Below are 16,929 nucleotides of genomic sequence, written 5' to 3'. Positions count from 1 at the left end.
GGGCTTGACTGAGAGGGGAAATGAAACTAGTTCATCAGCATCTCTCTACTTTTGTCACTCAATACCACAACTACTCTTAGATCAGGTTCCTTGATGACATATACCCTTGCATGAGCCTGAAACCAACTGATTACAATTTAATGTTGGCAGCCATACACTGTGCAGCACATCAGGTTCACAGCAGGTAGCGGCATCTGGTGGTCAAAGAGAGAAACGGCACCGCTTTGCTCACAAAACCCAAACATTAAGGTAGTTGGATTTTTCCACTAATACATAACTGGCAAAATAAAAGAAGCTGGAACCCTGTTTAGAAAGTATTAATTTAAAATTACAAGCTAAAAACTTGTTTTTACAGCTGACAGAAACAGCAGTTTCTCCCAGCAGCAAACAAAAACAGACAACTATATTTTCAGATGTTTAATATCACAAAATAGTCATAATAAACCAAATTACGCACAATGACAATCTTAGAAAATTAATGTAACTTGCAAAGACTTTCTAAAATCATACTTTGGCCAATAAAATTATGGTGTAGCTTAAAATAACCTTAAATATTAAAAACAATGTCTACATTTCATTGTTCCTCCTGTGTGTGTTTATTAAACCAACACATGCCAGAAGTGTTGGCAAAATCCAAAACTGTAACAGGGCAACGAAGCATACAGGTGAACTGATTCATTTGCTGGCTGCAGACATAACTGTTCTGTTTCATAAATTTAAATTAGACAAATAAAAAGGAATGAAAAACAAATTTAACAGCATGTACTGAAAAGTGTGGATGCAAGCTCAGCTTAAACTTACTGGATACAGGTGAAACCAAAGACAGGCACAAACATGCGGCAGGTAAATATCAAATACATTCAATTAACAGAACCAAAGTCATGGTGCAATAATCAAGACCGAGATTTATGCAGAGATTAATATGACACATTCTGTTACTTCCAATAATTTCAAATGCTGAAAAGATTTTTTAGTACATTACTGTTTTGCATTTTAGTGATTTTTTTCCAAAAGAGCCCAAATCTCTGCACTTTGTTTACAAAACTTAAAGGAAAAAGAAAAAAATAATAAGCAATGACTTTGTACACTGATTGTTTAGGCAGCTGCAAACATCACTGCAAAAGCTTACAAAAAAAAATTAAGGGTTTTACATTATTGCCATTTTGTGACAAGATCATTTTGTGTTAAAATATGCCTCAGAATAATTCTTTTTTATATACCTTTGAAAGCTGAGCTATACATTAGATGAATTGTTCATAAACAGCATCGCTCCAGGTCAAACACGTTGAGGAGACACGTGTACTTCTTCCTGCCCATATCCCATTTTCTGTGATGCAGTACAATTATACTGCAAGATTACCAAAAAACCACAGTTCACATTGTCTTTCAGTCTTTAGACATGTCTGTGGCTCGGAAAAATGTTTTCAGAAACAGGAACAGAAGCTGTTTATCATTAGTTTGGATTACTGGTGTTAACTCGCAGAAGCTATTAAAGAGTAAATGTAAATCCATGATTAAGAGATGTTTGTGATATTTAAATGATAGGACTGCAGAAGTGAGATCTTCACATAATCTAAGCTCTACTGTACCATCCTAAAATTTCCCAAAATGCTGGTATCCATAAAGGCATCGCTAACGTACTGCACATTCCCCTCCAACATCATCATGTACTGTAAACTGTGGAGGAAACAAATGACACAGACAAGGAGGAAAATCAAGGAAAGCTGGAGCAAGAATCAAAACAAAGGTGTAGAAAGAAAGGAGGTTGTTTGAGCCTTTGTCTGTCCCTTTACGAACACGTCACAGTCTGTAAGGTAAAATTATAAAAGCAGCCGAGAAGAGTTGAGTCTTAATTTGAGCTCTTAGATGCAAGTGCTTCTCCAAACAATTATGGGATTTCCTTTTTTCTACAGACAATGAATGAAAAAAACAAAACAAAAACAAAAAAACAAAAACACAAAACAAAACAAGCTCTTTCTTATTAAAAGACACAGAGAGGCACAAAAATTGCACCGACTGTTTGGTGTCTAGTGAGCAAAACCTCTGATGGAATTGACGGTTAAATAAATGAAAACTGGAACAGGATGACATGTTTTTTTTTAATGCCAAGGTGGACAGTTTGTCTGCAAGGCCCCGTTTTCCAGTTCTGAGGTCCCCAGCACAAAGGTTTTATTCTTAATGCACAGTTGCAGTTTGAGCGTGTTGGAGGTGTTCCTCTATTCTCGCACTGCAAGAACTTCAAATTCATGAGACGGAGAGAGAAAAGCACCTTCTGTGAGTCAAGCTGCAAATTCATGATTTGAGGTCACAGAAGCTCCACCGTGGTCCCATCCTCTAGAGAGCCCAAACGGCAACAGGTGAACTTCACCAGTCCGTGGCGACAGTGAAATCGTATTTCACATGTAAAAAATAAAACTCAAGGCAATGCTGAGCAATTTTATCTCATTCTCTCCCACAGCAGTTCTGCTTTGACATGTGCAGACAAAAACGTGATCCAGGTTAACGTAAGTACCCAGGTCACGACAGTCTTCAAGTCAGTGCTCAAAAAAACAAACTGACAAACAGAGGAACAGAGGACCAAGTAGTCCTGTGTGTCGTAATAACCCTTAGAACAAAGACTCAGTTTGAGGATTTGTGATGTACAGTGTGTCAAAAACCTGTTTGTTCCACTTCTTCAGCTCCCATTCCAGGTCTTCATAGCACTGTAACAAACAGAGGTGATGGTGGAAGTAGGACTATAACTTCATGTTGCTGAAGTCCTTGGACAGAGTTTGCAGGTAAGCATCATGAATGGCACTGAGGAAGTGTGGGTCGTTCTATAAAGGGATGAAGTAAAAAAGAGAGGAATGAAATAAGACAACAAAATCTACAGAGTAGTTCAAACCAGCTGGCAAAGTCATGCTCATTAAAATGTTGAAACTAAGCTTATAATTTTAAAACGCATTTTTTAAATGTAGTTCTGTTTTAATACACTACATAACTTCTAAACTCTTCTTTTTAATAATCTGTTGAACAGAAAATACCAACTGGCTGGTGTGTGCTGTTCTGGCCAAGACAAATTTATCTTCTACATTAAATTTTCAATTCACCTTTTCTCCACTAAATTGCTTTGCTTTCATCAGAGAATGTAGAAGACTGGCATTTGCCTGCAGTGTGCTGCTGACCTCTTCCTAGTAGAGCACACTGTCGATCAAATCAGTAGTTTTCTTTTATTCCTGTTGAATCTGTTTTTAGGAATCCACATCTCCCCTTACACTGAGCAGCTTTGTCATCATACTGGTTCACTGGAAATATCTCAGGTTGACCTGGCACCTCGTTTGAAATAAACCCACGACTTTTCTGTTTAACGCTACTCCCTAACAAGGACCATAATTCACTTAATCTGCTTTTCTTATTTGTACTCTGCATTTTAAAGTAAGCTTTAACTGTCAGTCTTAATTTGACATGATGGTTAATAGCTTTAGCGTTGACGTTTCATGATAAAAGATGCCACAGATGACAGATGACATTACCTTAATAAGGTGTATAAGTGTCTCCTGTAGCTGTTTTTTGCTGCAGACAGTTGATGGAGGCTCTACAGCTCCTAACGAGGTGAAGGAAGGCTCAGAGGGGGCAGGGAGGACCACTGATGCTGCTGCTGCTGCCTTATTGATAGACTGCTGGAAGGCGCTGGGGGAGAGAAGCAAGGACATCTCTGATCCTGGAACAGCAAGACCTGAACTCATGGGGACAGTCTGGGAGAAGGCATGAAGCAAAAGGAAAAGAATGACAAAAGAACAACCAGCAAGTTGGATTATAACCAAGTCTGATTTGGTAAAAAAGTATATCTGAGAAACAAGACACTGACAGCTGCAACAGCATGACAGACTGCTGCAAAGAAGGCTTCAACTCACAGATATGGCTTTCATCATGGTTGGAGACTGGGAGAAAACATCCATCTCTGTGCTGTGGTGGAGAAGGGGTTTCCCCATTGGCTCTTGGAAGCTGTGGGGAGGTACAAGTGTACTTGGGAGGAAGGTGGGTGCAAGAATGGGCTTGTGGATATCAGAGTTCACAGATGGCACTGCTGGTTTAAGCGTACTGAGTATTTCCTGTCCCAAATAAGCAGTAGAAGCAGAAGGTGGTGTTACAGGACCAGGAGGACCAGCATGAGGCTCTGAGCTAGCAGGAGGTACTATAAGAGGGGACACTGGACACTGAGGCTGAGGGTCTGACCTGGGGACTGAGTGGAAAACAGTGTTGGGATGTAATGCGTACGGAGCTGGGTGCAGGCCAGGAGCTAGGTGCCGCTGGCTGGACCCAGAGTCTTGAGCTGCGAGGTGGGAAGGAAGGAGTGGTTTTTGATGGGCTGCAGTGGGATAAGACTGGTTGTGCATGTAGGCAGAGGAAGGATCAGTGGAAGCAGTGGTGGTGCTCTGTGCAGGCATGGCAGGCAGAGATGGGTCTTTAGGGATGGACGAGCCAAAGAGCTCCTCGACAGTGATCTGCTTCACCATTGTGTGAGAGCTCTGGTGGATAAAAGAGAAAACATTAAGTTGGTCAACATGATATACAGTAACTACCACAGTAAATAGGGTTTGAACTGTTTTGAAGCAACATGAAGATGCCACAGATTCCCTGACATTCTATACATGAATTAACTGAGTCATAAAAAAATCATAATAAATAATTATGGTAGTCCTTAAGCTGGCCGATACAAAATAATAAATACTAAAAGGCATCAGCTGCAACCAGGGTTCAGTATTAAAAGCTTTTATCCGTATTTTATAAGCTGATGTTTCGTTCCCCCCATATGTATAAAAAATAAAACAGACACCAGCTTGCACATTAATCAGATGACGTCTAAATGTTTCATTTTGCTATTATGGAATTAATGTTATTTAACTACAGCTGAAATATAATCTGCTACTGGTGATGTTTTCATTTTCACTGGTGAAGGTGACAGTAATGCCTGCTAAACATTAATGTTACCTAAGGGTTTAATAAGGAGAGCCCCCGTGGCTTTCACACCAAATAAAAAGTACACAAGACACACACGCGCACACACACACACACACACGCACACACACTCCTAGCAGGAAAAATCTGCACTATCTGTAATAACAAACGTTACGCGTCCACACACTTTGATCGTTAAATCGTTAAATGTGGATAGTTGCACATTTTATTAATCAGATTCTGCGTTTTAGATTATTCAATTAAAAAGAAAAACAGATACTACATTAGTCAAGCCTTAGTTATGATTGCATGATCAGTATTGTATCATGCATTTAGTATTAAAATGCTGACTGTTCTCATAAACTCAACTGAAATAAATAGAAATGGTTAAATTCAGTCCTTTGCCTTAAATAAACCTATACAGCAGCAACATGGCTTGGAGGAGCGTAATTGACTCTTTTTGCAGCTCAGCTTCTCGCTGCCAAATGCTTAACCATATGTGGGGTGGCAATGACACCTGAGATAAAAACATGCATCTTCTTTGTCCACCTCCACAGGCACTGTATGTAGGAGTGAACAAGAGGATGACATTCTTAAAATGTAAGGAATAACCAGCACGACTTTTTCATGGATATTTGTGTAACGACTGTACCTTTTCGGGTTGTGGAGTGCTGTGGGCATGATCTGCAGCGCTGATGGCTGCTTTCACATTTGGCTCTGTAGCAACAGCTATGTCACCTGCTTGAGCCTGCATCACACACAAAAAATAAATGAAATGGTTAAATGTACATACATACTAAAGGAAGTAGCTCTGCGACTCCAGCCATGCATGTTATGTGTCTTATGAGGCTGTGAAAGTATTTCCGTCGGGGTATAAAAAGAACCTCACAATTTACTTTAGTTTACAGTGCTCAAGTTTATGTTCGTTTGTATGTTTGCCTCCTCACCCTCTGGTATTCTTCTTTAGCTTTACTGAGTAGCTCCAGGATGTCGATGGGCCGTGGTTCTGCCACACCATTGGCCCTTCCTGGGTCTGCCCTCTCTGGTGACTCTCTCTGGGCATGGTCTGCTTCCTGTTTTACAATCCTAGAGGGGAGGGAGACATCTAAACTTATTTTGTCAAATTTATATTGAAATACCACAAAAAAGACAAATGTGCCAATACGCGTTGGTTTATTTTTTTAATCCTGTAGCAAATATTCACTGAAGGACTTTAAATTTTAGCTGATCACTCTAGTGCATGGAAGCTGATTTCTTGTGCCAAACTACACTCACACATACTCCTTTTTGAACGTAGATATGCTTCTGAATACGCTTAGATAGAATAGTGAAGTACTGTCCCGTCTCATTTAAACACAAACACAGTAAAGATGTGCTACTTACTTCACCATTAGCTGAGCGATGCGTTGACAATCCTTCTTGTCATAGAACCAAATACTGTAGATGCCCACTGCAAGAAAAACAAATATTTATATGATATAACAAAGAACTCCTTCTCCACCATTTTCTAGCCTTCTCCCTGAATGAGTTTGAATCTTATTTGCTTATTTGATACTTTAGTTAATGTTAGTCTCTGTTGTTCAGCACTAACCTTTCGTTATTAAGCTTCTACTAAACATGAGCTTAAGTGGCCACCTGTTTAAAAATTTAAATCTTCTACATGATGTGTTGCACATTAACCGTCCAGACTCTGTTTTATTACAGAGAGATGCACTACACAGGTTCTACCTAATTTTTCAAAAGACTCGTGGGTTTGTCTTTAGCTGAGCATCAAGCAGTAAATTAGCTATTAACTTCCTGACTCTCTGTTGCCTGCAGGGCAAAAATCACAAGAGCAGACGGTAGCGTAAGCTGAACTGAATGTATTCAATTAGAATAGAAGAAAAACTAGACTCAGTGTGACTGAAGATAAACAGGTTTACATCTTATCACTAATGTTAAATGAGTTGGGTTTATGCAATTTATTATCATCTTAAATATGTTTAAAACAAAACATAACATTATTTATCTAAAATTCTAAAACTAAAGACCGTAGACCGTCTGTGAACATGCTCGTTCAGGGTTCAGTGTCTTGTCCAAGGACAAATGAGCATGTGAACAGAAGGATCGGGGAACCATTGACCGTGTAACTCATGGATGACTGCTTAACCAACCAATCCACAGCCCCCCCCCCCCCCCCCCAATTTACCAATTAGTGGTAAAATTTCCATTTGATATCCATCTGCTGTAATCGTGTGCAATACGATATAGTATTCTAAGGTGAATTAACACCAGTGTAATATACCGTAGTCACTACTGTATTTATTTATTCATCCATCGATTTCGATATACTGTACGTACCCATTGGAACATAAGGTATAAAGCTACAGTCCTTGTAGCTTTATACCACTTTAATTTCTCATTTATCTTACATCTTTGCTAACCTTGGCACTCAGCTGTGTAGTTGTAATTTGCTGTTGCAACAATGCAATTTCCCCACTGTGGGACTTATCTTAAATGTCATTACCTGAGTTTCAGCCAAAGTTTTGCTTGAAAGGTAGGTTACTGTGCTCAGCAAATAAAACCATCATGACAAACACCACATTCACCATTATCTAAGTGAAACTGACCAGTTGTTAAATAAAATTTAAAACAAAAACTAAATATTACAAGTATTTGATGAAATAATTGCTTGTTAGATTACACTGCCTGTGTATAATTTGTGTGTGATGAAATATTGGCGTATTCAAGGTCCCTCAAGAGGCTGTGGTAACCTAACAACCTGAGTGTTTATCTCCCTGCGACATATTCTGCTACCAAGGGAAATATGGAGCGGAGTAAACAGGTGTGTGTGTCTCTTGGACACAGACCCCTCTAACAGTACTCACCAACTTTGCAGCAAGTCTACAAGTACACAAGCAAGAGACAACTAACCCTTAATTATCAACATCTTTCTGAAGAATCCATGAGTCTTGTGTTGGTCTCTTTACTCTTTACTTGTACCCTGCTCCTGCTTCATCAATCCGGCTTTACTTTTCCTAGTTTAAAGTAGAGGGAGGAGTCTTACAACCATCTTGAAGTCATCTCTCTCTCTCTCTCTCTCTCTCTCTCTCTCTCTCTCTTAACATCAGATACCTGGAATCAGCAACATAACAACACCTTTTGCAGGAGCTACCACAGTGAACCTTCTGTGTCAACACAAAAACAGATTGGAGTGTGCCTTATGAATTCATATCTTAGACGAACCAAAGGATCCTCCAGCCAATAAGATGCATTTCTGAAGAGCACAACAGGACAGAACACCTGAGCGAGAGAGCTACACAAACCGTCACAACCAAGCAAAGGAGTAAAAACCAGGAGAAGACAATACTAGGAAGATTCAGACATCCAGCTGCTTCAGGTTGCAAGAGCATCCGATACAACACAGAGGAATTTTGTCAACCTTTTTAAATTTCTGTACTGGTTAAAATGCTTAGAACAGGACTTGGACTCAGGTGAAGCTACCAGACAAGCTGTTCTGGCCTAAATATTAACAAGAAATTATATTTTCACCTGGATGACTGAGAATCTTCACAGACATAGAAGAAATTACATAATGTCTTCCATACCAGCCAGACTGATGGGCAAACAAAGTCCAAAGGGGGAGCAGTCTACTCTGACATTGACTCTGGCTATGTTATTTTTTCTGATAAGCAAACAAATGGGAAAACAATCCAATTCCTTATTCGTTGCCTTGATGAAACTACTGTTCAGACTTATAATCGATTACCTTGGTGGCAGTGCAGTCAGTTACTTTTTGAAGATCTGAGGAATTTCATCTCTCCTTTTTTTTCCACTTACATTCTTTTAAATTATTTCCATTCGACTAGAGGGACTAGAGGAGTACAGCACTTGCATATTACTTATAAATAAGTGGACCAATGCACAGATATTTAATTAAATATAGATGAAAACGTAGCCTGGTCCAATCTAACCAGGAGGACTTTTGGGTTGTTGCCCCAATGCAGAATGAGTATCCACTGTAAGCAAACCAAGCTGAAACTGTTGCTATCTGGAAGGCCCGTGTGAGGTCATGAGTGGAAAGGTCTCATCAGAAGTTTTTTTGTTTAATGTAAATCCAAGATACCAGAATGACTTCAGGAATAAGGGAAAGGAGATGTTCCAGAGAACGCTGGGAAGATGCTGGTTTGGCATTTTCAGAGGTACCATTTTTACTTTTACCACTTGTTGTGTGTGCGAGTGAATGAGATGGTGAACGAACAAAAAGCCAATAAGCACTTTATTGGTTTTATATGTTTCAGTGGATGTATAATACCTACAATCATGGTACTTCTTCTAGAAATACTTACAGTTGCCATTTCTGTAGAGCAGGAAAGGATCCTGCACCTGGAACTCCAGATCTTTGTTGATTGGCTCCACCAAGTTTTCTGTGCTTAGTCGATTCATGATGGTAAAGCCATGGTGAGGGGAGGCAGACCTTAGACAGACAAAGATTACAATGACTGTACAGTAAAACTCTGGTAGAACAAAACATAAACATATTTATTCTATTATATTTATTGAAGCATGATAAAATCCCCAAAGGAGGCCACACCAAACATTATTACAGTAAAATAAAAATCAAACTAAATATTGATTTGACTGATTGTTTTCGGTTTATTGTTCTTGTGATGAAGTTAAAAGTGTCAGCACAGAATTGTACATCTACGGTTTAGTAAAATAAACGACTTAAACAATTGTTCACTAATATTTAAATCGTATTTTCTTTCATAAACACGCACAGAGTCTAATAAAACAGATATGTCTTAGCCGAACCTCAGCTGGCTAATGTTTGTTTATAAAGGGGCCTACACACGTGTGTACCATACGTCAAACGACAGCGCATAAACGCAACGTTAACTCAAAACAAGTAGCTAAACGACCTGCATGGTGGTCCCATTGCATTTATAAAAACACTTTACATGCTTACCTCGCATAAACAAACAGGGTGCCCTCGATTTCGGTCTTCTCCTGAAACGACAATTAATGTTATAAGTCAAAAACAACGACACTTACTCCAAATCGTACTTGTCAACGAACGCTGGCTTTTAGCGTTAACAGCTAGCTCCCGAGCTAGCTAGCTAGCTAGCGAAGTAAACGCTATAGCACTCATTTCCAAAAAAGTTACTTGAACACCAACAGAATGGCACTTGATAATACTATCTGTGACTATATGTGGAGAAGTTACACTTTGAAAAATGCTAACACACTTATTCGTGTTTTTAACGAGCAGCTAGCATTAGCATGCTATGTGCAGGGATAGCATGCTTTGTTAGCTATCCAGAAAACTATTTCGCGTCTTTTGTGAAACTTACCCATTCGCTCGCTTTGGAGTTGAAGTTGTAGAGAGCCACATGGCCTGTAACATCGAGCAGTTTGTTTATGTAAGGGTCGTGTCTCTGCAGAGCGGCTAAGCTCATCATATGTCCAGCATTTACGGTCTCCATCTTGAATGTGGTTGTTGCTCCCGCACGGACCAATTTCTGCGGACACACACAACTTCCGTTATGCCAAGAAGTGACGTCTGTTAAAAAGTTTTAACAGAAAATAAAACTATTTATTCCCACAGATAAACATATATAAATATTCTATAGAGATACATCTACAATTTATTTTAAAAAGTAATTTCTATTATATTAAAGTGCCGCTTAAAAACTAAATGTTTGTTGGTATTGGTGCTTCGTCACTTTCTGTAAGAAAACTAGTTATATCACAAGTAAATAAGTAAATAATGGGAAAATTCTGTGATGACACAAAACTGATGCAAATCTATCATTAATGGACAATGATTTTGTCAAATAACTAATTTGCATGAAAGTAAATAAATTAAAATTATACTACTGCTCAAAAGTGGGATCACATAGATCTTTTATTGTTTTCCAAGGAAACACAAATAAAATGAGTCTAAATAGGAAATACAGCAAAAGAACAGGACATGCTGAGAGAGTTGTCAGAGTTAGAAATAATGATTTTGATGGAAATTATGTATATGTTCTTCAAAAAACAAACAAACAAACACCTTTTGTTGCAATTACAGCCTGACAGACTTTAGCTTTCTAGCTGTCAATTTCCTCAAGGTCCCTTTCACTCTGTGCAAATATCCTATTTTACCACCTCCACAGCTCACTCAGACCATCATGCTGCCTCTAACATGCTTGACCAAGGGTATTAAGCACTGCTCTAGCATCATTTTATTTGTTCTGCGTCTCACGCATGTTCTTCTGTTTCATCCGAAGACCTCAAACTTGGACTCATCTGCACACCAAACCATCTTCCACTCTTCCAGTGTCCAATGTTTGTGCTCTTTTGCCCATCTCCGTCTTAAGTTTATTTGGCCAGTGTGAGATACAGCTTTGTCTTGGCAATTCTCCCATGAAGTACAGCATCCAGAAGTCTCCTCTTCACTGTTGATGCTGACACTAGTGTTTGTCTTGTACTATTTAGTGCAGCTGCCAGATGCATTAGTGTTTCATTAGTACAACTGTTCTTAACTGTGCAACACAATTGCAAAATGGTTTTCTCATAATCAATTAGCTTCATGAAATGATTAACTTGAATTAGCAACTATACCAGGAGATTGATGCACAGGAGTGCCAAATGCTAATAACTGGCCTCTATGCAAAAATGTTCATTAATATGAATTGCTTGTGAATTGCATTACTTTTGAGCGGTAGTACATTGTATTAAAATTAGCTACACAACATTTACTTTTAGCTACTGCAGCAGGGCGCATAGGAAATTTAGAGGCTAGTTTTATATTAATCACTTGATACAAACACATACATAGTTTACACCAGGGCTGCGCTGCAATACTTATTTTGGCATTAAAATATTTCAAACTCAGAGTATTTTGTAAAGACAGTGTTGCATAATAATTTCAGTTTGACAAGACCACTTAAAATCATCACGGGCCTACATAAACGTGGTCTCTGGCACAGCTGCCTGCTTCACCTGCCTCTGGTGAGGGAACATTGGAGCAGGGATTATAACGGGGGGGAGATTACGCGCTGCCGTGAAACTGTTGTCCTCCAAACAGTCACAGGTAATCCCATCCCGGGTAACCTTCCAGACCAGCTCCGACGACTCATTTCCTCTCAAATCGCCGAGGAGTGAGGGCAGAAAACGGCGAAATGACGCCCCAGCGAGGAGCCAGGTGACAGAATGCCGTTTATTATCAGAGGAAGACCCCTGAGGGGTAAGTCCACGGACCCAGAATACAGACACTCTTTAGGGGCTTAGAGGGATTGGATGAGTGCATGGTGTTAAGTCTCCAGACATTTCCCCGGTAGGAGAAAGTTAGTCCTCAGAGGCTGTCAGGTGTCTTTAACTTGTTTTCCACTGCTCTGAACGGTTTATTATTATAACTGATCATAGACTGTGACGGGTATGGAGCTGACACATAAATATATAAACATAAATTTATAATATAAATATAAATCAGGCAAATTCTACAGCTGCGTTGTTGTTGGACTACACACAGGATGTAGCATGGCCAAATCATTGGAAACTAAGTTTTAGTGGGCTATTGCGCATACAGGTTTGCAACGAGGCTTTATTTCTGCACCCCTTTGTTTGTGTCATTGTGCCTCATGCTGCCGGATTTAGCCCGGACGGTGTAGGCCTATAATTCACTTGACACGTTTGGCTCCGCTTGCTGTCACAGTGGTTTTCTTTGAACACTTCAGTCCAGATTTAAATCATTCGTGCCAGTCGTGCCATAAAAAAATATTTTGTCATGTTGAAGTTGAGATGTTTGCTTCGCCCTTTGGAAGTTTACTAATGAGAAGCAACAGGTGCATTTCCACTTTGTGCACAGGCTGCTGTAGGTGTTTGTCCAGCTTGTTTCAGTCCATCCTCAGCCACAGTGAAAATAATTGACAGCAGTGCATTTGACTGCTGCTGTCAGCGCGTCCTCTTGGATTCGCCGTGAATCTGCAGGCAGGCACCCGGATGTGGCGAAAATGTTTGGCGCTCCTCTCAGGGTTTGCGCTCGGAAAACATTTTATAATTCAGGTTAAAGGCTTTGTTCGGGCTCCCGCGTCGATACCTTCGGATGGTTTTTCCAGCGATGAGTTGGATTTGCCACTGATCTTTTCAATGTGGATTCGAGGATGCAAGAAGCAGATGATCAGTCTGAAGGTAAAACCGTGCGCGGAGCGCAGGAGGAGAGTTGGAGCGCGGCGAGAGGGGGCGAGAGCGCTCGTTTGGTTTATTCTCTGGGTGTCTGTTTATTATGCGAGCATATCCTAAATGCACACAGGATTTGTTTCTCACTCGTTTTAGTCCACAGATTGAGTATTAACATTGTCAGCGTTTGTTCTAGTCTGCGTGGATGTAATGACAGTGGTCATCTAATCTGCTGGGAAACGACTTGTGGCCAGTTCTCTGAAAAATGGTCGACTCGATTTGGTCTAATGTCTAATGGTCAAGTGGTCGTTTTGGAACCATGTGACAGCTTGTGGAGGATGCTTTGGATCTGTGCGCCCTTCACAATGAACGGAGAGACGCAAATCAACTTTCTAAGTAGCTACATTTCACCAGTTTACAATGATGATACCAATAAAATCACGGTTTGAAGTTGTGCAAACAAACAATGTACAGTTTTGAAAAGCAGCCGCAGGTCAAAGTAAAGTGGAGAAAACACCAGCAGCAGAAAGTCAGCAGTTGTTATCCAGCATCGTTTGACAGATGTGCGTCTCAGGAAATATCATTAATGTTGTAATCATCGTTAAACCGCAGCCCGTGTTTGTCATGTGTCTTAAAAAAATCTGTTCCTATGGATTTTGAAATACGACCTCTGAGCTCTGAGCGTTTGATCAGACGGACTTCTGTGTAAACTCCAGTGAATTTGGCTGATTTGAAATATTCTCGATCTTTCAGTGCGATTCAAAGGAAACCCGCGTTGTCTTTGTGTAATTGTTCTGCAAAACAAAACCAGACCTTTATGAAAATGCATCAAACATGGAAAAACCTGCGTTTGGTTTCAGATCGTGAATCTAACAGAGTGTTAGATTCATATGTTCTCCTTTCAAAGAGTTTTACAGCTTCAGTGTCTTGGTCTTTGTCATTCAGTCTGAAGAGTTATGACGCTTTTAAAATATGTTTAATCCTATAAGTTACTGGGATCAGTGCATGAAATGAATCTCTGGTTGGTAGACTGTAGTTCCTGACTGCTGCAGAGCTGCAGTGAACCAAAGTGACTGTGTCAAGGGCAATGTCTTTTTCACTTGTGGTCTGTATTGATTTTAATGACTCCCTCTGTCTCTCCCATTCATGCTGACTGCTCCTGGTCTCTCTCTCTCTCTCTCTCTCTCTCTCTCTGTCTCTCTTCCACACCCCCCTTAAACCAAATGCTCTTCTTCTTCTTCTTCTTCTTCTTCTGTCCTTCTGGACTGTTACAAATATGCAGAAAGTAACAAAACAGCACAGCTTTCTTTATGAAACTGCTTTTATGGAGCATATCCACTTCACCACTTCTTATTATTTTTTCAGTCTGAATGAATTGAAATCACCCACATAATTTTGCTCGAAGACACTTGACAACTTGTCATTTTAAATTACTATTAAAAAATCATCCCACAGCTTAAGGCAACTGAACGTTCTGTACCAAAATCAGACTCGGTTTCCTAACTTCTCTTTCCTCCTTGTTGTAAAAAACTATTAGAGCGTTTGTGTTTCTAGAAAGTAATATCAACAAGTGATTTATAGAAACTGAGATACAAGTTTTGAGTTAATTATCACTGTGTCATTTGGAGCCACCAACAAGCTGAGTTTCTCTGTGTAGCTTTTAAAAAACTGCACTGATGTAACATGAGCTTAGCTGATTATTAATCAATTAATACAATTAATATGCGATTAACTATCATGACAGTCCAGACCAGTTGCTGTAATTCAATTTACAAAACAAAAACCTCAAATGTTTGATGACTCCAGTCTTTCACATGTGATCATTTGCTGCTTTTCTTTGCGTTACATTATAGAAAATTAAATATGCATTTTTTAATCCCTACTTTATCAACAAGAAGACATTTTAGAACATTTTCTTGTACTTTAGCATAATACCATAGTAACCGTTCTACATATTTAAAGATTTAGATTTTCCCTAGACCATTTGATTACCTATTCAAGGATTTTTTTAAAATATTGATAAATATTACTTATAACATTTATCAATATTTCTAAAAATAAAAACAAGAATTAAGAAAATGCAAAAATAAATCATCAAGTTCATGAGAAATAATAATTTAAAACATTGTCTCCATGACATAGGTTTTCACAGTTTATATTTATATTTGATAATAAAAAAATATTATTTTATTTATTTATGTACTCTCTCCCTACAGTTACTTATCAGTAACGTGATGTGAATATACTGCTGGCTTAGTGTCAGCGTGATCTATTGTTTATCTCATGTTAAATTTGTTGCGCTTACATAGTTCTAATAGGCATATAGTATAATTACTTCAGCAGTATATGAGATTAAATATGTTAAACTTGATATGCTAAATAGTTTTTGTTTCCCACCAGGGGCACAGTATGCCAGCAACAGAAGGACCACTCCCTCCACTGATGCCTCAGCAGTCTGGACAGAAAGCCACACCCATCTGCACCAGCTTCATCCACCAGACCCCCTGCAGGCCCCGGCCAGCACCGGCAAGCCTGTTGGCTCTTCTCATGGCCTCCTCGGAGCAAACAGCAGCATACAGGGTTCCGGGGTCACTGGTTCTGGTGTCAGCCCCGTCCTTGCTTGGCATGCCGCCATTAACGCAGCTCGCCAAGCACAGGGTGATGCTGCAAAGCCCGACATGAGCTCACGACCCTCAGTTTGCACCACTGGACCGGCTCCTGTAGGCTCACTGGCACAGAGGAAGAGGCAGCAGTATGCCAAAAGCAAAAAGCAGGGAGGATCTACCAACAGCAGGCCGCCCAGGGCTCTGTTCTGCCTCACCCTCAATAACCCGATCCGCAGGGCCTGCATCAGCCTGGTGGAGTGGAAGTATCCTTTAACCCAAAGACAGAAACTCATGGATGTGTGTATAGAAAGTTTCCTTCATAGATAAATGGATGGATGGATGACTGGGTGAGAGTGGAGGTTGACTTAATGACTGTATAACTTCATTAGTCAGTAAAATTATTACGAGTAACTTTATTGCTAGAAAGCAAAAGGCCTGGACTTTAAATACATAGTAGTGAAATTGTAAAAGAAACATTACATCAAAAATCAAGTTGAATGATAAATGATTTAATGAGCTGGTTAGATGAATGAATGAATGAATGATTCAGTTTAAGAGAACAAAAATACTTTAACCTTTAGCTGACTCTTAAATTTTCATTTACATTTGATTTCTTTATTATATGACTTTGACATGTTATTTTATTTAATAGCACATTAAATGTACAAACAAAAAGTCCCCATTATAGAGAGAGAACTGTGCTCCTTAACAATCTCTTCTCAGACCATTTGATATCTTTATACTGCTGTCTATTTTTGCCAACTGTGTGGCCTTAGCCATCTACATCCCCTTCCCCGGAGACGACTCCAATTCTACCAACCAAGAACTGGTGAGTGCTGCTGGAAATACAGAATCCAAGCTTGGTGTTGCGTTGGAGGTTTGCTGGAAGATGTTATACAGTAGGAATATCTTCTATATCCCAGTTGTACAATGTGCATGACAGCACAATGCTGATGGTACAGATCAGCATGTTAGAGGGATTTAAAAGGTTTGGTTAGGGGTCAGAAGGAACACACGGGCCAAATATTTGTCTTTTCTGTTGCAGGAACGTGTGCGTTGAGCGGTCTTAGATTGTTTGCAGGATAAATTGTGATCATGTTGGACATAAGTGCACTTTGTAGCTTTTTATAATCTTTAATATCTGCGACAGTATTAAAGGCTTGTGTTTTGAAAATGCATACACATAAAATACAAAAGAGATAAGAAGAGAAGCAAAAAATATTTGGTGGACTGCAGTTTC

At 39.5% G+C, this 16,929-nt stretch overlaps 2 protein-coding genes across 2 annotated transcripts in view; one reads left to right on the top strand and one right to left on the bottom strand.

Annotated features, from left to right (window-relative positions):
* Positions 1-572: 572 nt before the first annotated feature.
* dcp1a (decapping mRNA 1A) lies at positions 573-10,427 on the bottom strand. Its single transcript, XM_026368811.1, has 9 exons — positions 10,272-10,427; positions 9,887-9,927; positions 9,267-9,394; positions 6,322-6,388; positions 5,886-6,024; positions 5,591-5,686; positions 3,894-4,508; positions 3,513-3,734; positions 573-2,816 (listed from the first exon to the last, which is right to left on the bottom strand). Exons 1-9 carry the CDS (start codon positions 10,401-10,403, stop codon positions 2,736-2,738), a joined length of 1,521 nt encoding a protein of 506 aa, XP_026224596.1. The 5' UTR covers positions 10,404-10,427; the 3' UTR covers positions 573-2,735.
* A 2,480-nt stretch (positions 10,428-12,907) lies between these two features.
* cacna1db (calcium channel, voltage-dependent, L type, alpha 1D subunit, b) overlaps positions 12,908-16,929 on the top strand; it is a 75,481-nt gene continuing 71,459 nt past the window's right edge. Inside the window, exons 1-3 of the mRNA XM_026369028.1 lie at positions 12,908-13,095; positions 15,484-15,952; positions 16,413-16,518. Of these exons, the coding sequence (XP_026224813.1) occupies positions 13,068-13,095; positions 15,484-15,952; positions 16,413-16,518 (603 nt within the window). The 5' untranslated portion in view covers positions 12,908-13,067. The remainder of the gene's footprint in view (positions 13,096-15,483; positions 15,953-16,412; positions 16,519-16,929) is intronic.

This window comes from Anabas testudineus, chromosome 7 (genome assembly GCF_900324465.2).
Source record: "Anabas testudineus chromosome 7, fAnaTes1.2, whole genome shotgun sequence".
In the NCBI taxonomy this organism is placed as follows: Eukaryota; Metazoa; Chordata; class Actinopteri; order Anabantiformes; family Anabantidae; genus Anabas; species Anabas testudineus.
This window is presented reverse-complemented; position numbering and strand designations above follow the sequence as displayed.